The sequence below is a fragment of the Leguminivora glycinivorella genome, chromosome 4 (assembly GCF_023078275.1).
Source record: "Leguminivora glycinivorella isolate SPB_JAAS2020 chromosome 4, LegGlyc_1.1, whole genome shotgun sequence".
NCBI lineage: Eukaryota > Metazoa > Arthropoda > Insecta > Lepidoptera > Tortricidae > Leguminivora > Leguminivora glycinivorella.
The window spans coordinates 27,618,763-27,643,087 of NC_062974.1; the positions used below are offsets into that span (position 1 = coordinate 27,618,763).

At 38.1% G+C, this 24,325-nt stretch overlaps 2 protein-coding genes across 5 annotated transcripts in view; one reads left to right on the plus strand and one right to left on the minus strand.

Moving 5' to 3' along the window:
* Nucleotides 1-312: 312 nt before the first annotated feature.
* The window catches only part of LOC125225180 (proteasome subunit beta type-2-like), a 45,783-nt gene continuing 21,770 nt past the window's right edge, over nucleotides 313-24,325 (minus strand). For 2 of the 3 annotated variants that reach the window (XM_048128768.1, XM_048128767.1), the window contains 3 exons: nucleotides 2,601-2,794; nucleotides 1,284-1,443; nucleotides 313-472 (listed from right to left, as the gene is read on the minus strand). In XM_048128768.1, coding sequence (XP_047984725.1) covers nucleotides 321-472; nucleotides 1,284-1,443; nucleotides 2,601-2,762 — 474 coding nt within the window. In that variant the 5' untranslated portion in view covers nucleotides 2,763-2,794 and the 3' untranslated portion in view covers nucleotides 313-320. Of the gene's footprint in view, nucleotides 473-1,283; nucleotides 1,444-2,600; nucleotides 2,795-11,560; nucleotides 11,647-24,325 lie in introns of those variants that run through there. The other variant, XM_048128766.1, reaches the window with a different exon arrangement.
* The window catches only part of LOC125225178, a 187,520-nt gene continuing 179,683 nt past the window's right edge, over nucleotides 16,489-24,325 (plus strand). The window contains exon 1 of one of the 2 annotated variants that reach the window (XM_048128762.1): nucleotides 16,489-16,618. In XM_048128762.1, the coding sequence (XP_047984719.1) occupies nucleotides 16,515-16,618 (104 nt within the window). In that variant the 5' untranslated portion in view covers nucleotides 16,489-16,514. The remainder of the gene's footprint in view (nucleotides 16,619-24,325) is intronic. The other variant, XM_048128758.1, reaches the window with a different exon arrangement.

Sequence of the window (24,325 nt, forward strand, 5' to 3'; positions counted from 1 at the left end):
GGCCGAACTCCGCGCAGGGCCGGAGCGTCCCTGAAAGGCTCCCAAGCTCGCGAGGCCGCAGGCCGAGCTGCGGACAGTCAGTGCTCCCACGCAGAACAATAACAAAAGTGTCTAAAAAGTGAAGCGACGCGAAGTTTCGAAATCCAGCGAAGGCCAAAGGCCGAGCTCCGCGTAGAGCAGAAGGCCCAGATCGTCCCTGAAAGGCGCGCTGGCGGACCGAGTAGTTGGAGCTTAAAAGGATACTATTGTATTGATAGATGTTGTAGGCGATACGAAGGTCAGCTAGTCAATAATAAAATAAACAGTATTTACCGGAACATTTATTGACATCCAATCTGTAACATAGGCAGCTGTTTGACGCCATCTTTGGAGACCACGAACACCTGGAACTTGGGCATCTGCACGACAAATCGTTGCTGGATCTCTTGTGTTGCCAGTTTTAGCACTTCGTAGGCTTCTGCTTCTGTTAAGTCTAAGAAAAGGAGGATTTTTTTTGAATTTTTTTACAGAAACGTGAAATGGGTCACATTTACGACAGATTTCGCCTGATCGGTAATGACCCTGCCTGCTAAGCCGCGGTCCTGGGTTCGAATCCCGGTAAGGGCATTTTATTGTGTGATGAGCACAGATATAGATATTACGGGACAGTCTTACACAGATTGACTGAGTCCCACGGTAAGCTCAAGATGGCTTGTTTTATGGGTACTCAGGCAACGATATATCCGTACTAATATCCATACTAATATTATAAATGGGAAAGTGTGTGTGCCTGTTTGTTTGTCCGTCTTTCACGCCAAAACGGAGCGACGAATTGATGTGATTTTTCAAGTGGAGATAGTTGAAGGGATGGAGAGTTACATAGAAAACATATATATATGACTTAGGAACCAAATATCTGTGCTCATGACACCTTTACCGGGATTCGAACCCAGGACCACAGCTTATCAGACAGGGTCACTACCGACTAGGCCAGACAGGGGCCCGTTTCTCGAAAGGTACAACCCTTGTATTACAAGTGCGCGAACTGTCAAATCGTATGGGTTGTCATGGAAACACACTTGTAATACTAGGCTTTAACCTTTCGAGAAACGGGCCCCAGTAGGCCTAGCACATGATTGCCGCGAAAGTATGTCGCCGCGAGATAGATTACACGTCTTCTTCTAACTGTATTAATAATATAAGGACGGGTAGTCTATCTCGCGGCGACATACTCTCGCAGCAATCATGTGCTAGGCTTTCTGGTCGTCTAAACCGGTCTTTTATTTTGCTCTCCTCATTCTTACTTGGCTTGTGATGCCGGCTCAGAACGCCCAAGCTCAGCAGACCAGCCAGGCCAATGGCTGCGAAGGGCAACTGCAGACTCACTCCCAGACCCTCGAGGAAGTATAGCTGCCCCCCCTCTTTCTCATCGTAACCAGCAATGAGGGCACCGTTGTATGTTCTCTGGAGGTAACAGACAAGTTATTGGTAAAATTAAATTTTTAGCAGTTTACTTAAGGGTAGTTTTAGTGTCACGCGGACCAACCGCGCGGACAATTTTTATTCAGAACCTAATCTTATATCACAGTATAATAAAGAGTACTATCGTACAGTATGGCCACTCCCGCTCGCCGCTGAAAGTGCCGCCCACCCCCTCTCGGTTACCTCACAGTTACCGCCTGTCAAAAACGCGACCAGTCGACCGGTCATACCTCACTCATACAAGCTTGGTACGCGTTCACCTACACGAGCTTAGACTGTGTGATAGGAACGCGCCTATTTCATATATTTAATCGCCTCGCCAGTGTCCGAGGTCTGCTTATATTGTCGTCGTCCGCGCAAAACCCGTCCGCTTTACGCTAAAACGCTCCCTAAATTTAATACACATTAGTCCGGTGCGGATCGCTTCGCGCGGTCAGTCCTCGTGACACTAAAATACTGTTGGAACCGACGGAAAGTTTCCAAAAATCTGAAATTTACACATAGAAAAAAAAACTTCTGAAACTTTCCATAATTTGTATGGACAAGTATGGATGGAAACTTTTCATTTAATAAATTTAAATTTCCTTTATTTTTTGTGAATTTTTCAAGAAATTTAAGATTTTTTGGAAAGTTTCCTCAACTTGCACATCACTACACTACACTAAAACTAGCCTAACATTACTGTCAACTTTTAGCGCTGGCCAAATATTTACTCTTCGAGAAAATTGTGAAACCCCAAACACATTTTTAAGTTGTCACGGAGTTCTGATTAGGACCTTGTGTCTCCATCATCAATTCATCAGATTAGTTCGAAGAAACAAAAATAATAATTATATTGGATTGTCTCTCGACTGAATTGGTTGAAATACAGATCTAGACAGAATATTATAAAATTTCCACCTAGTGAATTGCGCTAAAACTCCAATATTCAACGGATAATTAATATTGCGTATTGGATACAACTACATGTTCCTCATGTGGAACAAACATTAATATTTAAATCCTCGCCGATCTACGCATAGCATCCGCCAGGTTACGCTCAGCAAAGTGCGCAAAAGGCCCAATATACAACAAGTAGTTGTCCCATATTTGGTACAAGTACATGTTACTTATAAGAAACAAATAGTGACAATACTCACCGATCTTCGCATAGCATCCGCCAAATTCCGCCTAGCAAAGTGCGTCACAGCCCCAATATCCAACGGGTAGTTGTTCCGTATTTGGTACAAGTGGACATTTCGCATGAGGTATTGGACGAACTGCTGGGTTTCACCATGTTCGCCCACCACGGCCATTATCATTTTGTCGCTGATCTTGAAAATCTTTTCATGTTCTGAAAATAAAAAAAAAATCTACAAAATGTAAGGAGGTTAAGATTGAGACTAACCAATGAAGCCGGATGTAGAATGTAGATAGATATGTATAACAGTTAGTGTTATAACTTATAACCCAATACATAAATAAGCCAGACTACGACAGCGGAACAACTAGGACAACTCTCTGGAAGAAACTATACTAAATTGCGAGCAGTCTGAAAACAAGGGTTAATTGCTGATCTCTAGAGATTCGGACTGAAAATACCTACTATGTGGCATTTTCGCGAGAACAATCACAAAAATAATATTTTTCTAAGGTACGTAAATTTTATCTTTTTCTTACTCAGAATCACCAGTGCTTTCGATCCAGGACCAAAACAAGAGACAAAAAAATGGTCCCAAAATTTTCTATTATTTTACAAATTTTCCACTTTGTAAGTTTTGTAACCGCTGTACAAAGTGTTTGAAAAATGGTAACGAAGTGGAAAAATTAAATTAAGGACGCTTTTTTTACCTAGTAGGGTCGAAAGGGCTCGTGATTCTGAGTAGGAAAAACATTAAATTTAGCTATTTTGGAAAAATAAGGTTATGAATCTTTTGTCGCGAAAATGCCCATAAAGCACACGTTCAAAGCACCAAGTGAGTAACCAAAAAAGTTTCGTAAATGAATTATTTTTTAAGGAAGCCTAGAAAAATATCATAGATTACTTCAAGCGAAATTTGAATAGTTACGCAACATTATGGAATGGCCAATCAGCCACTACTCTAACAAGTTGTTTATTTTATAATACCATTCTATTCAAACATCGAGCACTCTGCGGCATTTCATTTTATGAAATGAATGTAGAGGTATTTTTACAACCCTTAATTTCACTGACGTCAGCACCACTTCATCATAAATTTAACCTCTGTACATCCCACGTCTCGGATCCTCTATGAATGGGCTAGTATTCCACCCTGAAATCCCTACATACATATATGTTTTACGTTGTGTGTCCCCATCATATATCAATGACATACTAATACACCTCCCGTGTAGTTTGCATGCGTCTCTAGAGCATTAAAGATGATTGATCGAATGGGTTACAGCCTACAATACGAGAACCTTGCAAAATCTTTAGAAACGGCCTTAAAACTAACCGTAAAATTTTGGTACCTTTTTAAGACTAGCGATATAAATTACAAATATTTAAGAAATTTGGAAAAAATGTTAATTCTACTAAAGATCAGGCACTCATTGCCAAGATAGTGATTTTGGATTTGAACGAAATGGACTCCTGTCTCTCAGCGTATCAGGCGGTCTCAAGTTTTGTTTTGTGTTATTTAGCTTAAAAAGCTTGAAAATAAAAAATAGAATTTGGCACATTTATGATGTGAATCTGGAAATGATTTCAACTGCCCACCACAGGCTTTACATTCAAGTATCGAAGTCAAGTTAAGGCACTGGTCCCAGTGGAGCTAGTAAACTATGAGCTATCGGCTATAAAAACGAACAAAAGATAATCACTCTCGTGTAAATAAACGAGACACGGCGATGTTTATAGTTACTCGCCCAGCGGTGAGCTGTCAATATCGCCGTGTCTCTTTTATTTGCACGGGAGTGCTTATCTTTTGTTCGTTTTTATTTTTTATTTTTATTTTATTTTATTTGTTAGGAAAACTTACAGCTAAAGTTACAATAAGGCTTATAACATAAAAACAATGAGCCAATAACAAGTTTCCACAGATAGAAACTGGGCAAAGTACATGCGTGCAAAGTTACAGAAAATTTTGAAATATATTTGAAGATCTAGTACTACCTTTTATAGCCGATAGCTCATTATCATCACTTACTAGCTCGCCGTTGGACCAGTAAGTACCTAAAGGTCTCACTCTGTCGCATAGCAGGACGGGATTTGTTTGTATTTTTACACTCATTAACTTGTCAATGCGTCCTAAGACAAGAGATAATTTTGCTTAGAATTAGGTATGATGTCATCGTTCTTCGTAATAAAACGTGGTTCAATATGAGGTGAAACCCCATTGTAATGTTAAGCGGTACAGGAAAGGAGGTCGAATGAATATTGACGCTGGATGACGATGAGTTTATGTTTACATTCATGACGACCTTGCACTTATGATTGATAGCGTGAGTTGACGGTAATCAATGTCACTTTCTGCTGGGACTATGGAAATTACAGACTATACAGTACCTACGCTAGTGATGGAAATCTAAAAATAAAAAGACACTACTATTTACGATGGGTCGATATAGTAACAAAATATCGGAGTATATATAATTTGTATTGGTATGATCAGCTTCAGAAGTCAGTTGCACATAATCTTTTTTTTTTTATAATAGGTATATTAAAGTGGCCACCTATGATAGCTTGGAACTTCAGAGGTGTAACAATGTAAATGTGCGTTGCCGGCCATTTTGACATTTCTACACTTCTCTTTATATTCGCCCTGTGACTAAAATTTTAGCTAGATTTATCTACATTTATTAAATTATCCTGCAGTCAAAACACATTACCCTTCATAAAATGAATAGCCTAGTTCAAGACAATAAAGTTCTTAGCTTCCTTTGAATTGCTACTGCGTACTTTAAACAGCAAATCTTCAAGACAATTTTAAGAAAAGATCTAAAGACAAGGAAAATGCAAACAGCAAAAAAGGTAAAACTAAAGATAGATTCTTTTTAACCTAAGTAGGGGAAATCGTTAAAAATCCACTAGCGTTTTTCTCGTTTTTCTGAGACCTTTAATGTAGCTTTGAGGTTTTCCACGTCTCTTAAGCTGAGTACAGACAATACTTGCAATTACTTATAGCACACACTTTTTAAATAAGTGAGTCTAGTATAATATGGTGTTTTTGTGTCGTAATTTTGAGAAGCGGTTTCAAATCTTTAAAAGGTTCCTTGTCAATGTTGAGTGCTGTAATAAAATTAATTCAATATTTTTGAGATGAGCATAATTTATTTATTTGTTATTAGGAGGCAGGGCATAATAATTTAAATTTTACCTAACCACATGTAACCAAATGTTACCAATAAATAGGTGACCGCTTTCCATCAGGCGGACCGTATGCTTGTTTGCCACTGACTCCTCCTCCACTCAAGCCTGTCGCTTGTATTTTCTGCCAATTCGGATAAAATGTGTAATGTATAATTTTTATTATAGATAGGTACCTACTATTTAGTCTGTACCCACCCTAACTGTCTCAACACAGTTCAAGGGAAGATGGAGTGCTTAACTTCTCATCTAGGTGTCTGGTGACGATTAAACACAGACTGCTCTCAGGCGATTGTACACAGATGAGTGCCTAATTTATTATGTGGTTATGTTATGCCAAATTTCATAAATGACAACGTCTAGGCCGCTGTAGAGTCAAACCTGGGTTGTGTTCTGAAGAACTGTTTGACATGATGCCAACGGCCACTTTTCATCATCGCACCGCTCGCCATCGACAGGGCGCTCATCCACACACCTTGCAACCTAAATGGTCGCGCACCGTGCGGTTTCAGAGGATTTTCCTGCCACGAACGCTCCGGCTGTGAAATGAGCTCCCTGTCGAGGTATTCACGATGAACTACAGTATGGGGTTCTTCAAAAAAGGAGTGTACAAGTTTCTAATGGGTCGGCAACGCGCACGTGACACCCCTTGAGTTGCGGGCGTCCATAGGTTACGGTGACCGCTTTCCATTAGACGGGCCGTATACCTGTTTGCCACTGACGTGGTATAAAAAAAAACCTCGCTAAGTTAGCAGCGTTTTTTTTTGCTTTTGATACGAGTATAAAGGTTGTATGGAAGTCTTGGGGCCTAGTTATGGTGGCAGTCGTTGATAGAACACGGCAATGTCAGTATTGAAACTTGAACAATAGGCTACTTGCCTCCTAGTCAAATCAGCTTCTTTTTAACCCCTAGAACGCCGTTGTCAAAAATTTGCTACTGAATTAATAACCTTCAATCTGTTAATTACAGTTTCAATTATCTGCGACAGATCTGGAACAAGGCAGTTGAGGGGTTAAGAACTGTCAAAACGAATTTGGACGACTTGCTAATATGGAATTAATATGAAATCGAGTTGAGTGACGTCACGGTCAATTGAATTCAGTTACTGTATATATTTCTACCTGACTTATTAAATAGAAATTGGATTTAAAAATAACTTTTGTCCATGTTTTTCTTATAATTATCTGATGCTTTATTTTGTGTACGTTATGAATTATTTTATTTTAAATAGATTCAAGTTCCCTACTGTTAATAAATTTAGAAATAGTCACGAGTTTTTGCAGCATCTGTGATTCTAACTAGGTAAAATATTTTTCTGTAAGCTTCTATTTTGAAGAACATTACTAAGTATAAAACTAATAATTTTGTGAAGAGGTTAGAGACACTTAAGAGGATACGGTAGCGAAAATGCTACAATGGAAAGGAGCCCCCCTTTCAACTTGGGAATTTTAGTTAAATATACAAGTTATCGAAAAAAAATTGTCCATTAAGAACAACTCAGTCAAAAGATATTTCAAAAAAATCTTTAAAATCGAGGTTCCTCTCTCGACTCTTTCCTCCTTCAAAACTTAATCAATCTGAACGAAATTTGAGAATCTGAATAACAATAAAATAATCTATGTCGGACCGTTTAGTTTTTTTGGTTAATTGTTACCAATCTTGAGTATCACACCTTTTTTTGCGCCACAATGAAAAAGGCCGTTTTTGGAAATTTTTGATTGGCTCTAGAATCTTTAAAAAGCAGAATATCAAAAAAATCAGAACGGTAGGACCGGATAAAAATAATAACAATCTGTGTTGAAAAAATCATTGCTCTATCTTCAAAAACCAGGGAGGAAATAGTCGAGAGCGTTTGTATGGAAAATTGACCCCTACCGTATCGTCTTAACCTTGTAAGGCCCAATGTACATTACAATGTACATAATGTTGCAATCTAATTTGAACCTTACGTGAAATGAATAAAGTAGAATTTCTATTGTAAGATTGATTTTTTAAACAAACGAAAATCTTACCAATTTATTTATAGAATAAAGTTCAAATTCAAAATGGGAAAACTAACTATTATGGTGGGCCTTACGAGGTTAAGGGGTTTCCCACAATTACAAGAAGAAAACTATTCGTTAGAATTTGATAACCTTTAGGCTAACGATAAGCGAAAAATAGGGGTAAGTAATACGAGATATAAGAACGTATCGTATATTACTTATAAAATATACGCTCACTTTGTATAAGCTTGTTCAGCATAACGTTCACTGGTTATAATGCTCAAAATCGATAATAGCAAATCATCTAATTTCGAAGTGGATATTGTTTATTCTCTATAATATCAGTGTATATAAAGATTAATGTATATAACGTTAAGGATACCTAATATTTATAACATATATTAATCAATTATTCTAACATCAAAAGGTGTAATGTTCATAATATCTAAGATCTATGTTTATAACGTTTGGGATACCTAATATTAATAACATATATTTATTTTTAACAAGCAGAAACGTCTGCTAACGATTCTAAACATTTTTATATTAAAGGAAAAATGGAAAAATTTACGCTTCCGGCGGGACTTGAACCCGCATCATTTGCAATCCGTGCAAGACTCTTAACCAATTGAGCTACGGAAGCCACGCCGGACATCGCAAATCTTTCCATGCCTTTCCTTATGTACACACGTCTTCAACACAAAACATATATTTTTCAATTAATCTAACATCAAAAGGCGACGTTCATTCTGTGTGTAAGATTTTAAATGCATAATAACCTAACCTAACCCACTTTCTTAGCAACAGTTTTGTATGGGGGTCGCAGTTCTAACCTAACCTAAACCTACTTTCTTAGCAACAGTTTTGTGTGGGGGTCGCAGTTCTAACCTAACCTAAACCTACTCTCTTAGCAACAGTTTTGTATGGGGGTCGCAGTTCTAACCTAACCTAAACCTACTTTCTTAGCAACAGTTTTGTGTGGGGGTCGCAGTTCTAACCTAACCTAAACCTACATTCTTAGCAACAGTTTTGTGTGGGGGTCGCAGTTCTAACCTAACCTAAACCTACTTTCTTAGCAACAGTTTTGTGTGGGGTCGCAGTTCTAACCTAACCTAAACCTACTTTCTTAGTAACAGTTTTGTGTGGGGGTCGCAGTTCTAACCTAACCTAAACCTACTCTCTTAGCAACAGTTTCGTATGGGGGTCGCAGTTCTAACCTAACCTAAACCTACTCTCTTAGCAACAGTTTCGTATGGGGGTCGCAGTTCTAACCTAACCTAAACCTACTTTCTTAGCAACAGTTTTGTGTGGGGGTCGCAGTTCTAACCTAACCTAAACCTACTCTCTTAGCAACAGTTTTGTATGGGGGTCGCAGTTCTAACCTAACCTAAACCTACTTTCTTAGCAACAGTTTTGTGTGGGGGTCGCATTTCTAACCTAACCTAAACCTACTTTCTTAGCAACAGTTTTGTGTGGGGGTCGCAGTTCTAACATAACCTAAACCTACTTTCTTAGCAACAGTTTTGTGTGGGGGTCGCAGTTCTAACCTAACCTAAACCTACTCTCTTAGCAACAGTTTTGTATGGGGGTCGCAGTTCTAACCTAAACTAAACCTACTTTCTTAGCAACAGTTTTGTGTGGGGGTTGCAGTTCTAACCTAACCTAAACCTACTCTCTTAGCAACAGTTTTGTATGGGGGTCGCAGGTCTAACCTAACTTAAACCTACTTTCTTAGCAACAGTTTTGTGTGGGGGTCGCAGTTCTAACCTAACCTAAACCTACTTTCTTAGCAACAGTTTTGTGTGGGGGTCGCAGTTCTAACCTAACCTAAACCTACTTTCTTAGCAACAGTTAAATGTTATATATGGAGAACGGTATGGTATATATAAACAGCTAATATAATCGTTATATTAAGTAATGTTATTTATGGTGGACGTTATACTTAGTGTATGGTATATAAACTGAAATTAGCTAATTTAAACATTATATTAAGAAATATTATGCACGGTGAACGGTATACGTAGTGTATGGTATATAAACTGAAATTAAGTAACGTAAACGTTATATTAAAAAACGTTATGTAAAACTAATATTATGGCAATTCAGCGTTATTTATTGCAAAAGTATTGATTTTGGTGTTATATCTAACGTTCATTATTGCTGCTGAACGTTAGTAACATGAAATTATATATATTAACGTTATATCTCGTGGGACGCACCCGAAAAATAGTCCATCCGTGGCAGCAACACACACAACAGAGTATGAATATGTATGTATAAGGAAGCGTGCCAAGATTTCTTTCAGTCAATCCCGTCAGCGACATGTGTTGCACACCCGATCAGAACTATTATTGCTTCCGATATTAACTTGTGAGGCCAAGTAATATACTATACTTACACGGGTATTCTACTTATAGTTGGACCAAACTGACCAAAGTACGGTTCATAAGGGCTACCCCTCAGGGCTTGAAGTGGCTAAGCATAAGGTTAGCTGGAAGAGATCCCTTATAGGGATAAGTTCGCCTTTGTACCTCTGTTCCTGTAAACTGTATGTGAATCTGTTGTACACAATAAAGTGATTACTACTACTACTACTACTACATTGGCAAACAAAAATTTAGTTTTATACTTGATCCCTTTACACGAAAAAGAAGATAATTGGAAAACTCGGCACTTACTAACGAACTTGGTAAGAAAAGGTTTTTGACAATGAAGCATATCCACTTTTAAAAGTAAGCAAAGAGGATCAAGTATTATATAGAGTTACTGTCAAAGTAAAATGTGTAATCACAGTGCATAAACTGCCCATCTCTCGACACAAGCTTAAAACTTTTAAACCTCAGTTTTGACAATTTGGCCCATATTCTTAGCTTGATATGTGTTAAAATGTCAAATTTGTATTAACATTAGCGCCATCTAGCTAAGCGTTCCCCAAAGGTTAGGCCACTGTACCTATATATATATCTATATATTCTGAGGTACGTTTTTTTTCTTAAACTGTAGCTGTCTATACGGAGATATATATGTCTTTGGTAAGTCTGCCCACGCAGGCTGGAGTTCTACTTTTATTTTCGAAAAAAAAAATGGGTACAATTGTAAAAACTGTTAGTATTAAGTATCAAATTTCAAGGTTCAAATTACTATTAAACACTAGTCTAAGTACCTATAGAGACTGATTAGGTTGTGGACCAGTGTGATAACATACATACAGTTACAGCAGAGAGTACTAATTTGAGGATTTATGTGTCTTGTCCGTTAGGGCCACTTAACGAACACGACGACGATGACAGGCCACCAACCCTGAGTTAAGTGGTTGGTACAAGTGGGTCTAAAAAGAGTTAAAATTTGAAACAATGATTTCTTCAAAGTTTTGTTAAGCTCATAGCCTCCTCATAGCGCACTCATTCATGGACGCAACTTGGTTAAAAAAGTTGAAATAAAATTTCCGGAAATAATTCATTTCTGCACAGGGATTTCCATATGTTGACCCTGTAAAGTATGCCCCTGGGGCCCGTTTCTCGAAAGGTACAAGCCTTGTATTACAAGTGCGCGAACTGTCAAATCGTATGGGTTGTCATGGAAACACAATTGTAATACAAGGCTTGTACCTTTCGAGAAACGGGCCCCTGGGGCCCATTTCTCAAAACTGAAACTTACAAGTTACAAGCGGAAATCTCTTTCCAACCTGTCATATTAGACATTGAAAACCGCTTGTAAATTGTAACTTGTAGTTAGTTTCGAGAAATGGGCCCCCCCTGTGCCAAGCTTTCTTACTAATAATTACAGTAAAAAGCACAAACTCACCATCAGTCATCACAATTATGCTGTTGATGACCAACTGGTCGGCCGCGATCATTGCAAACTCGTTGCATCTCATTCCCAGTAAACACTGCAGTTCCATTAAACTTAAGTTATAAATATATAAAGTAAAGAAATATAAAAAACGAAAATTATAAATAAAAAATGATAGTACAGTGTAAAACTGTCTGTTAAAATGACAAATAGGTACATATTTTCTTTTCTTGTAGTGGTCTATGTTTTATTATTGTGCCAGAGTATTTAATATAACGAGGCTTAATATGATTACGAAAAAACCGGCCAAGAGCGTGTCGGGCCACGCTCAGTGTAGGGTTCCGTAGTTTTTCGTATTTTTCTCAAAAACTACTGAACCTATCAAGTTCAAAATAATTTTCCTAGAAAGTCTTTACAAAGTTCTACTTTGGTGATTTTTTTCATATTTTTTAAACATATGGTTCAAAAGTTAGAGGGGGGGGACGCACTTTTTTTTCCTTTAAGAGCGATTATTTCCGAAACTATTAACATTATAAAAAAATGATTTTAGTAAACCCTTATTATTTTTAAATACCTATCCAACAATATATCACACGTTGGGGTTGGAATGAAAAAAAATATCAGCCCCCACTTTGCATGTAGGGGGGGTACCCTAATAAAACATTTTTTCCCATTTTTTATTTTTGCACTTTGTTGGCGTGATTGATATACATATTGGTACCAAATTTCAGCTTTCTAGTGCTAACGGTTACTGAGATTATCCGCGGACGGACGGACGGACGGACGGACGGACGGACGGACGGACGGACGGACGGACGGACGGACGGACGGACAGACGGACAGACAGACATGGCGAAACTATAAGGGTTCCTAGTTGACTACGGAACCCTAAAAATGAGGAGGCACACTCAAAGGTTTTGACAGATGGCGCCACCCTATTAGTCTGCTTCCGTGCCTAGACACTTGCACAGGCGCCGCCTGGCCGGATAAAATGTCAGTGTGCCTCCTCAAAAGTTTCTAAACTTCCAAAATTGATTTAAAAAATAAATAAACATTGGGGGACACTTTACACAAATCAACTTAACCCCAAACTATGCAAAGCTTGTACTCTGCGTGCTATAGGCACGATATACATACTTAGATATTATTTATACAGACTACAGGGTGGCTAGCCGAATGGCACAATCGCTCACGAAACGCTCACGAAACGAAGCGCTAGTAGATATCTATCTCTATCGCGCTTGCGTATTGGCGCGACAGAGCCAGCGGCGTATCGCTTTCGTTTGGCGTCGGAGAAATGCCATTCGGCTACGGGGCCTGTACATACAAAAACGTCAGTGTTATTACAACTTTATTTTACGTAACATAATCTTAGTAATATATTGAGATATTTTATTGCTAACTAATGATGTAGCACCTATACAATATTCACGTTATCGTGATCCTTACAGAATTATCTGATGTATAGTCGTAGTCAAGCAAATATTGGCTCTCTTTAGTGTGATATACCTAATGTCTCCATTAATCCTTATATACCAGTTTTGTTGTATTCCTTTCCTTAGTAAAACTCGTAATGTAAAAACCTGAAGGAGTTCATATGTAAAAGAGTATCCCAATATGCCGGATTTTATGATTTGCCTACCACCTTGCCTAAAACGTAATGATTCAATGCTCTTTGTTGCCCACTTGAAAAACAAATATTTCATATTCATTTTCATTGTTATGTTTGGTTATATTTACTATCACTTCCGTATTCGAGAAATGCTAGATTTTTATATCTCAAGTGTCGGTGGCATTGTTATTGCCGATAACTAACCTGAGTTATTTTATCTTGTCCAAGTCTTACTTTAGTACTTGTCTGTGTATCTGTAGATTTATAAACGTAATATTTTGTAAATATTACTAGGTATACACACTCAAATATATAACTCCATGCATTAGAATAGACTGTTGTCTTTTGTATGACTATTAGTTATTGCATAAAGTTTTCCGCTAACAAACATACAGCTCCGTAGTCCGTAGTAGCGTATATTTTTTTACACATTATTTTTTATTTTCACTCGGAGTGTTTGTGACAGATTGAGAGGACATTCCCTGAAGTTGACACGGACACAGGGTAGTAGCAACCCTAAACGTCACTTCTTATCTAACCGCGTAGTGGGAGTGTGGAACAGTTTGCCCGGAACCGTCATCAGTGCACCTACAGTGAACTCTTTTAAAAACAGACTCGACAAATATTTATTGAATGGACAAAAGTGCATCAGGATCAGGACATTGACGTGCACGTATCAGCTTTAGTGCGTTTTCACATTATCGGATCCGATATCGGATGTCGGAAGGATCTCAATGGAATAAATCCAATATGGCGCCTGTAATGTATGGAATATCGGTCCTACATACGATACCGGACCAGATAATGTGAAAACGCACTTAAGCTGACTGTGCGTTAACAAATAATAATAATATGACTTTGCTATTTGCTTATCTGATCTATTTTTTATAATTAAAGCATATAGAAATCTATTTAAGGCACTTGTTGACCTCTAACAACTCTTGAGGAATACCTCACGCACAGTAAAGAGAACCAAGTATGGAAGGAATTTACGGTCGGTTAAGTAAAATGTGTAGCCACACTACCATTATTTCGACACAGTATTCAAACTTTTGAACTCCAGTTTTTTTTCATACTACGTCGGTGGCAAACAAGCATACGGTCCGCCTGATGGAAAGCGGTCACCGTAACCTATGGACGCCTGCAACTCAAAGAGTGTCACATGCGCGTTTTGACAATTTGAACCATATTCTTAACTTAATTTATCCAGCCAACAATACACCAAAGGTCTCTATCTAGGTGACCGTACATGCTGGTTCTGAAATGTTTTTCTTATATCTTGACTGTCTATACGGAGGAGTTAAAGATGTCTTTGCCTCACACTATGCCTAAAGCAAGTCTAGACAAACAGATGTTTATCACGATAACTCATAGTTCATCACCGCAATGTTCCCAAGATTGTGCTTTGAGAGCTTGCGGTCCCGTGAGAAGTAGGGGCATAACCCTGTCTGTCTGTGGTAACGTTACACGGATTCTTTTATATATATACCTACTTACTTACCTAAAACTGTTCTAAATGCATTAAAGTTTGAAATAGATAAAAAAAAATTAAATCACATTAAATCACAACACACATCACATTAAATTTTTAAAATCAGTTGCAATCGAGTTGTAATTAATTGATAACCATCATCGTCCTACTTGCGTTATCCCGGTATTTGCCACGGCTCATGGGAGCCTGGAGTCAGTTTTGACAATTAATCCCAAGGTTTGGCATAGGCACTAGTTTTACGAAAGCAGCTGCCATCTGAACTTCCAACCCGAAGGGTAACTAGGCCTTATTGGAAGTAATCCGGTTTCCTCGCGATGTTTTCCTTCACCGAAAAGCGACTGGGCAAATATCAAATGACATTTCGCACGTAAGTTCCGAAAAACTCATTGGTTTGAATTGGTCGGTCCCGCGACCTCCGGATCGAAAGTCGCACGCTCTTACCGCTAGTCCACCATCAGCGTTTAATTGATAACGACGATACAAAATTTATGAAAAACCCTCGACATAGTGGACCGATTTTCATCAAACATGACTATGCCACAGACAGACAAGTACAGCGATACAAATAACAAGTACTGTTTAAATCCTACAATCAGATATTTGTACCTGAGTCATGGATGTTTTATGTATATGTATATTACAAGATTTACAAGCCTTCTTCTATGTGTTATGTGTAAACAATTTCTGTTGTCAACAATAAATGATTTATATTCTATTCTTGAGCTTATATACCGTGGGACTCAGTTAATCTGTGTAAATGTGTCCTATAATATTTATTTAAACTCTATTGCACAAACAAAAATATAAAAACCGGCCAAGAGCGTGTCGGGCCACGCTCAGTGTAGGGTTCCGTAGTTTTCCGTATTTTTCTCAAAAACTGCTCAACCTATGAAGTTCAAAACAATTTTCCTAGAAAGTCTTTATAAAGTTCTACTTTTGTGATTTTTTTTATATTTTTTAAACATATGGTTCAAAAGTTAGAGGGGGGGACGCACTTTTTTTTCCTTTAGGAGCGATTATTTCCGAAAATATTAATATTATCAAAAAACGATCTTAGTAAACCCTTATTCATTTTTAAATACCTATCCAACAATATATCACACGTTGGGGTTGGAATAAAAAAAATATCAGCCCCCACTTTACATGTAGGGGGGTACCCTAATAAAACATTTTTTTCCATTTTTTATTTTTGCACTTTGTTGGCGTGATTGATATACATATTGGTACCAAATTTCAGCTTTCTAGTGATAACGGTTACTGAGATTATCGGCGGACGGACGGACGGACGGACGGACGGACGGACGGACGGACGGACGGACAGACGGACAGACAGACATGGCGAAACTATAAGGGCTAATAAAAACAAGCTAAGAAAACTATTAATTAATAAATGTTACTACTCTGTAAAAGATTTTCTTAATGATGACAATTTATAATGTATAATATAACTGCGATAATTGATATATTTAACGTAGGTATTTATTCTCAATCAATAGCTAGACTGGATAATTTATATAATGTTCTAATTTAATTTATTATGTAATTTTAAATGCATTTTGTTATATTTTGTTTTTAACTAGTTATAAGTATGTTGTGTGCCCTAGCAGGGCGTCATGGACTGACATTTATAATATTATAACATCTTGATTTAATGTACATGACCTTTACAACGAAATAAATGAATATGAATATGAATATAGGGTTCCTAGTTGACTACGGAACCCTAAAAATGGCGGACTTAATGCCCAATGGCATTATTTATTTTTCATTTAGTTTTACAATTTCATTCTTACTTACCTACTTTTCTTTTGTTCACAGATTGGTGCCAAGTGACGACCAGCAAGTGAGGACAACAATCCAAAATGCCGGACACCCTGTTTTTGTCCACGGGCGTGAGCCTGGGCCTGCTGGCTGGCATCGTCTCTGGAGTATGCTACATCTTCACTAATGGCCTCACGTGGACCAAGTAAGTATTTATCACAAAATTAAACTATTTTGGCTCAATGATCCACAGTGGATCTTGGCCTCCGAAATGAGAGATACCGCCACATGTGCCGATCCTCCGCAAATTAAACAAATAAGAAATTTAATAAATATTTTAACGAGATAGAGTGACGTGAGATTTCGTGAAAATACAAAGGAAAAACATTTCGCATTATATCTGTAGGTAACCTATTTAGATATAGCAAAATGTAAGTCCATAGTAGAGGATCCCTACTAAGCTTGATCTTCACCAACGTGTTAACCAGATAAGATAAAAATAATATATTTTTTAATAAAATAAGTTTCTGAACATAAAAATGGTCAAGATTATTTTAAAAAATCTTTGCAAAATAAATATTTTTTCTAATTTCACCGACGTGTTTACCAAAAGAAACACACTCTAGTAGAAAGTGTACTCTATACACAATATGCAACACCTCAGTTGCTTACCTTTTTTTGGTCCCTAATACCTGGCAGCCGCTGTCCAACAGGTAAGTTGATGCTAGTAGTTGCACCCTTTTAGTACGGATCTTAGACTATCAGAATTAGGTACCTAACCTACGTAATGCATCATTCAAAGTCGTTTTTGATGTGCGTTTTATTTTTAAGCCGAATTGTATCGTATTTGGACAAAATTTAGCCTTGATTCTGACCGAACCATAGTATGCAATAAATGATTATGATTTTATGAACATGTTCACGTTTCATAGATCAGTTGTCTGCGCTGAGGAAAGTTAGAAAACATGTACTTACTTTCGATTTCTAGCCATCTAATTTGGCATACTGCCAACAGATGGCGTTATTATCAGTATCCGTAACTTCTGTTTGCTTTATTCAGCCTTATACCAACAGATGGCGCTAAGAACCACATTCATTTTAACGGTCACAACTTTTTGACTCTTTTCAGAGTAAACGTTTTTTATAAGTATGAAAGAAAATATCTAATTGCAATATCTGTCTTTGGGATATTTTATTAAATAAAAATACCTTTTAATTTCAATGTAAATAGATTAAGAATCTGTTAATTTCTTTTACTTCCTAATGCGGAATAGGTAATTCGTATAAAATGTCAAATATTTTTTTAAAGTGCGTTATAAGCATGTAGTGCTCATGTAGTGGTCATGCCCATCTGTTTAATTATATTAAACAATTCTCGATACTAAAAATTATAATATTTCTTAACACTTAATAAATAAAATAAAATAAAAATAAAAAGCCTTTTATTGTTCCTTAAAACATAAAATAGGTACAGAATTATTAGATTCATGCAATTATACATATTTGTTATAATTTTTAATAAAATATTATTTAAATAAGGTTCGCGGTTTTAAGGACCCCTCTTTGGGTGAAGGCCTCCTCCAGTTGTTTCCAGTTATCTCTATCCTTTGCCATTTCTTTCCATTTCTTTCCGCCGGTTTTTTCAATTTCATCTGCCCAAAGTTCTGTCGGTTTTCCAGCCTTACGTTTGCTTTGTGGGCCATTCCAGAAGGTAGCTCGTTTCGTCCATTTTGTATTATCCATCCGAGCCACATGACCTGCCCACTTCCATTTCAATTTTTGTGCGTGTTCTGTAGCATCTATGACCTTTGTGCTTTGGCGTATGGTGGAGTTGGGAACTTTGTCTATTAATTTTATTCCTAGCATGTTTCTCTCGATACCTCTTTGGCACACCTGTATTTTATTTTGTACTTGTATGTTCAGAACCCACGTTTGGCAGCCATAAGTTAAACAAGGAAGAAGGCAGGTATCAGCAACTTTCTTTTTTACGTGTATAGGTAAATTAGACTTAAAGACCTCTTTATGACTCCAGTATTTATTCCACGTTATATTTTGTTACGATATTTAATTTTATGGGGGGTTTCCTTTAGCTAACGCCAAAATAAAAAAAAATCAAACAACAGTTGAAGAGGAACCAGGTATTTATTGAATTCAGGAAAAAAAATCTAAATTGTTTATGCTAATTTGTCATCCTAGATACACGGTAACAATTGTTTGCCGAGGGCTAGCTCACGAGAACAATAATGTTGAGTTTATATTTTAAGGGAACAAACGTGGGTCAGCGAGCTCTAAATTATCATTACTGGTAGAAACGGATACAGCGGTCAATATATATTAAGGTAGTTACACGGAAGGGCGCCAGAACCGAAAGGCCGGTTTATTCAGTCAATAAGTAAACGTGGAAAGATCTGACCTCGAAACACCACAACTGCCACGTCAGCAGCCTTGGGGTGAAACGTCGGGAGTAGGTAGAACAGCAGCAATCTGCTGCCCACAAGTTACCGGGATACCAGGGGAACCTCTCGCGGCCGGCGCGAGGTTTAGGCGACGCGGCGTGAACCCGTTGATGGAGAAAGGGCCAGCAGAGGGCAAAATTGCACCTATTTCGACATCCGGGCACGCTGGGCGTCGCCTATCACCATCAGAACATGGTTTTATTCACGTCCGATTCCGGGGTCAAACGGGCGATTGCGCCCGATTTTGGCCTGGGCCAACGATATCCCTTCAACTCTCTCTCCGGCAAAAACAAATCCCATCTCATTCGCCATTTTGGACGGGACTAGTGTTGCCAAGCCTAAATCGGCTCGCACCGCAAACAGCCGGCTCCGGACGTTCAATGGAAATTAAGTCAACAATAAAATATAATACTAAACTCTTCGCGATTAACGCGGAGCTTAAAAAACCCATAATTAAGTCTGGTTACGAATAAAAGGAAGGAAGGCAAACGCCCGATGACGATTTACTTCTATTTTTCAAAATGGCAACTATGATCCACGTAAGTCCATAGAGGAATACAAGAGTGCAGCTATCCCACGCTAGATGGCGAGGAAGGCCGATCCAGGATCAGACAGCTCACGGTCGATGACTTCCTGCCGATTTCCGACAGAGGGCGGTAGAAGGCGTAACCTACGCCTTGCATTCTTAAATTTATTACTTTATTAAGGAGAATGAAATTTTATTGTTACAATACTCCCTTCCCCAGAGAAAATTTTGACGTAGGCAAAATTTTGAGCTGGTCTCCAGCTCCAACTACAGGAAATATCGGTAATATAACAGCTACAACTCGAAATCTAAAATCTATAATAAAAAACCATCAAAATCGAACCCACGCACTAAACCAGATAAAAATACCTTTTTTTTTTTTTTAAGTAAATTACTACAAAACGTCGCATCGTCTATATTTCTTGGCGGCACAGCGAGCTGTACCAGACAGCGGGCTGTACGTCCAAGCGATATAACGGAAGACGGCTTATAGCTAAATGAAATTTCCCTAACTAATATCGGTGACAGCTAAGAATACGAAAATCAGACAATAACACCAGGACAACGAAGCGTATCTACCGGCTGCGTCTATCTACGACACAGGACGGAACGTTTCGACACAACATAATACATACAAAGGTTGACTGCACAGACCACGTCTCAGGCGACGCAAGTCTGTCGGTCCGACAACACAAAAGAACGTCAACGTTCACGCATATGATTTAAGCCATACCGCAAAGCGTCAACAAGGGTACAACACTGCTATTAAGAATTCTCCGTTTAAATCCGCAAGAATCCGACCAGCCAGTGAAGCTGGAATGCTGGTTTAAAACGCCAGCACCCAGAAAACTACGTGAGGAGAACTTTTAATTCGTTCACTCACCACCAAACATCAAAAGGTAATACGTTTGTGTACAGACGTAACCGTACCATCTGGACACAACGTAAGAACTCCCACTCACAACACATAAAAGGAAAAACGCCTGCCTCCATCGAGACAAACACACAACACAATCACCGATAAACTGGTAAGCAAGTAACCGACTACTTCGTAAACATCGCTAAAGGTAAAAAAATAATCTCGATTTAAGTCGAGAAAAAGGGAAAAAGCAAAAGAAATAAGTACCAAATAACATTCAGTTTATTTGGCCTTTGAACTCCAAGATAAGATTCAACTTTATATTTTATGAATAAAAAAAAAAGTTAAGAAACGCCTCAGCAATAAATGTGCCTGACTATACACACACTGCACCACCCATTGGTAATAACATAATATTAATTTTATTTTAAATTTAAATCTCCGCCAGAAAATAATATTAAAAAAAAAAATGCTCCGCTGACCGACGTTGTTCCCCCATTACACTTATCATGAGGTGCATACTTATTTAGCTACCTACTTATAAGTACAAAAACTTTCCCTAAGGGAATAAAATTTTAATAAAGTTAACTTAAATTATAAGGTTTAACACCTCTGCATAACTGTCCATCTCAAAACGATGCACCTTTTCTAACTATTCAACATCCAACGTTAACCATAATGTTTCAAAGTAAAAAAAAATTATATATTTGCAGTCTCCACAGTCCAATATGAAAAGACATCCTGTATCAAATGATACAGTAAATAGTACATGCAAATTTTAAACACTGTAAGTAATTACCGAAATATTTATAGTAAGGTGGCCATTGCCACATGATATTCGAACTCATATTTATGTAATAAATTATAACCGCTACTAATAATTACTGTAACCTCCCACAAAGGGAGAATAATAACATTATCAACTTTTAAATTTAAAACGTAACACTTTTTCTTTACACAACCGTCCGTTAACATTAAGGCACCTTAGTTATGGTTACCCAAAATGCATACAATCTCTAAATATAAAAAAAAATAGAAATAAAATTGTTACAACTCCACACTGGGTCCCGGTAACCCATAAAAGAATAAAATTATTTATACAAATAGTAATGTATGTAATTAGTAGTAAGCATTTAAAAAAAAAACTATCTTTCCAAACACTGAAAATATTATCGGAAATAATTCCGCACAACTATTAAGAGGTACTTGCAGCTACAATGACACACAATTACTTAGAATTAAAAAAAAAACAAAAGTACCTACTTAATTACAATTATACAAGCCGCACCGTTTCTACCAGAAAATTCCTCTAGCTAACAATGTGACTAAAGAGGCTCGCTGATATAACGCCACACGTTGGGCTGACACTGTTACGATATTTAATTTTATGGGGGGTTTCCTTTAGCTAACGCCAAAATAAAAAAAAAATCAAACAACAGTTGAAGAGGAACCAGGTATTTATTGAATTCAGGAAAAAAAATCTAAATTGTTTATGCTAATTTGTCATCCTAGATACACGGTAACAATTGTTTGCCGAGGGCTAGCTCACGAGAACAATAATGTTGAGTTTATATTTTAAGGGAACAAACGTGGGTCAGCGAGCTCTAAATTATCATTACTGGTAGAAACGGATACAGCGGTCAATATATATTAAGGTAGTTACACGGAAGGGCGCCAGAACCGAAAGGCCGGTTTATTCAGTCAATAAGTAAACGTGGAAAGATCTGACCTCGAAACACCACAACTGCCACGTCAGCAGCCTTGGGGTGAAACGTCGGGAGTAGGTAGAACAGCAGCAATCTGCTGCCCACAAGTTACCGGGATACCAGGGGAACCTCTCGCGGCCGGCGCGAGGTTTAGGCGACGCGGCGTGAACCCGTTGATGGAGAAAGGGCCAGCAGAGGGCAAAATTGCACCTATTTCGACATCCGGGCACGCTGGGCGTCGCCTATCACCATCAGAACATGGTTTTATTCACGTCCGATTCCGGGGTCAAACGGGCGATTGCGCCCGATTTTGGCCTGGGCCAACGATATCCCTTCAACTCTCTCTCCGGCAAAAACAAATCCCATCTCATTCGCCATTTTGGACGGGACTAGTGTTGCCAAGCCTAAATCGGCTCGCACCGCAAACAGCCGGCTCCGGACGTTCAATGGAAATTAAGTCAACAATAAAATATAATACTAAACTCTTCGCGATTAACGCGGAGCTTAAAAAACCCATAATTAAGTCTGGTTACGAATAAAAGGAAGGAAGGCAAACGCCCGATGACGATTTACTTCTATTTTTCAAAATGGCAACTATGATCCACGTAAGTCCATAGAGGAATACAAGAGTGCAGCTATCCCACGCTAGATGGCGAGGAAGGCCGATCCAGGATCAGACAGCTCACGGTCGATGACTTCCTGCCGATTTCCGACAGAGGGCGGTAGAAGGCGTAACCTACGCCTTGCATTCTTAAATTTATTACTTTATTAAGGAGAATGAAATTTTATTGTTACAATTTACACGTCTTTTTACTTCTTCTAAGTGTCTATTCTTTTTAAAGGTCATTAATTTACCTAAATAAATATATTCGTCCACGTATTTCAAGACATTTCCCTGGATGGTAATAGGAGTCGTAGCGCTGTTCGTCATTATCTTTGTTTTTGATGTATTCATCTCCAGACCTATCCTAGAGCTAACCGAGCACAGGTCCGTTATCATTGACTGAAGTTCTGTTGGTGACTCCGAGAGAAGAACGATGTCATCTGCGAACCGAAGGTGACTTAGTCGTTTTCCGTCAATCCAGATTCCTTTCCTAGTCCATGGTAAGTGTTCCATAATATTCTGTAAGACGGAGATGAATATTTTCGGCGACAGCGGGTCCCCCTGTCTTACGCCTCTACATATTTTGATTGGTGGTCCTATGCGGTCTAGTTTTACTCTACTTGTGGTTTTTCTATATACATCCTTTAAGATGTTGATGTAAGGTTGTGGAATAGAATGTGCAAGTAGGGCGTCCCATATGCTTTCGTGAGAGATAGAGTCGAAAGCTTTAGCATAGTCGACAAAAGCTATGTAGAGTCTATCGTTATATTCTTGGTATTTCTCTATAATTTGGTCCAAGACGTGAATGTGATCGATGGTACTGTATTTTTTTCTGAACCCTGCTTGTTCTGGTGGTTGGTAGAGTTCTAATATAGGGCTTATTCGATTTTCTATACAGGACGCGAATAACTTGTACATACAAGACATCAGGCTGATCGGTCTGTAGTTACTCACATCGGCTGGGTTTCCTTTTTTATATAGCAGTGTGATATCTGATTCGCACCAGGATTGTGGGACTTTCTCTTGTTGCAGGATTTTGTTGAACAGTATAGTAATCGGTTGAGTTAGGAATGGGATACCGATTTTTAACAATTCATTTGAAATGCCGTCAGGTCCTGGGCTCTTGTCGTTTTTTAGTTTGTGTATTTGTTTCCTTATTTCTTCGTCTTCAAAAGGCTCCACCAGTGTATTCTTTCTTGATTCAGTGAAATTTGTGGGTGATGAATATTCTTTTGTACGGCAACTATACAGGTCTCTATAGTATGCTGTTGCGACGTTTAATATATCATCTCTTCCATAGTGAGTTTTTTCTTGTCCTTTTAATCGCTCAATCCAATCTTTGTGAGTCCTTAAATCTTTAAAAGCTCGCTTTAAGCTGCCAGTAGTGTTCAAATGTTTGTCTATCGTATTTTTTTTTTTAACTTAACACTTAATAAACTTATCTATTATTACGAATTACTCTACGGGAAGCAATAAAAGCGCGAACGCAAAAATGCAGATTCGTTCCTTGAATTTTTTACAATTACACACTAATTTATTCACACAAAATTGACCGTCAGATACTATCCAACGTTTCGTCACATCCGTAGTCACACGACTACAAAAGAATTCAGTAATCGGACGTCAACCGTGACTACCGAAACATTTCGCCTATGGGGACCCGCTAAGTTAATGATGACATATAGGTTAGTTTTAATCGACCAACGGAATTCATGAAAATAACTTATAAATCCTCGTATCTCTCCAAAACCATCACTTGTA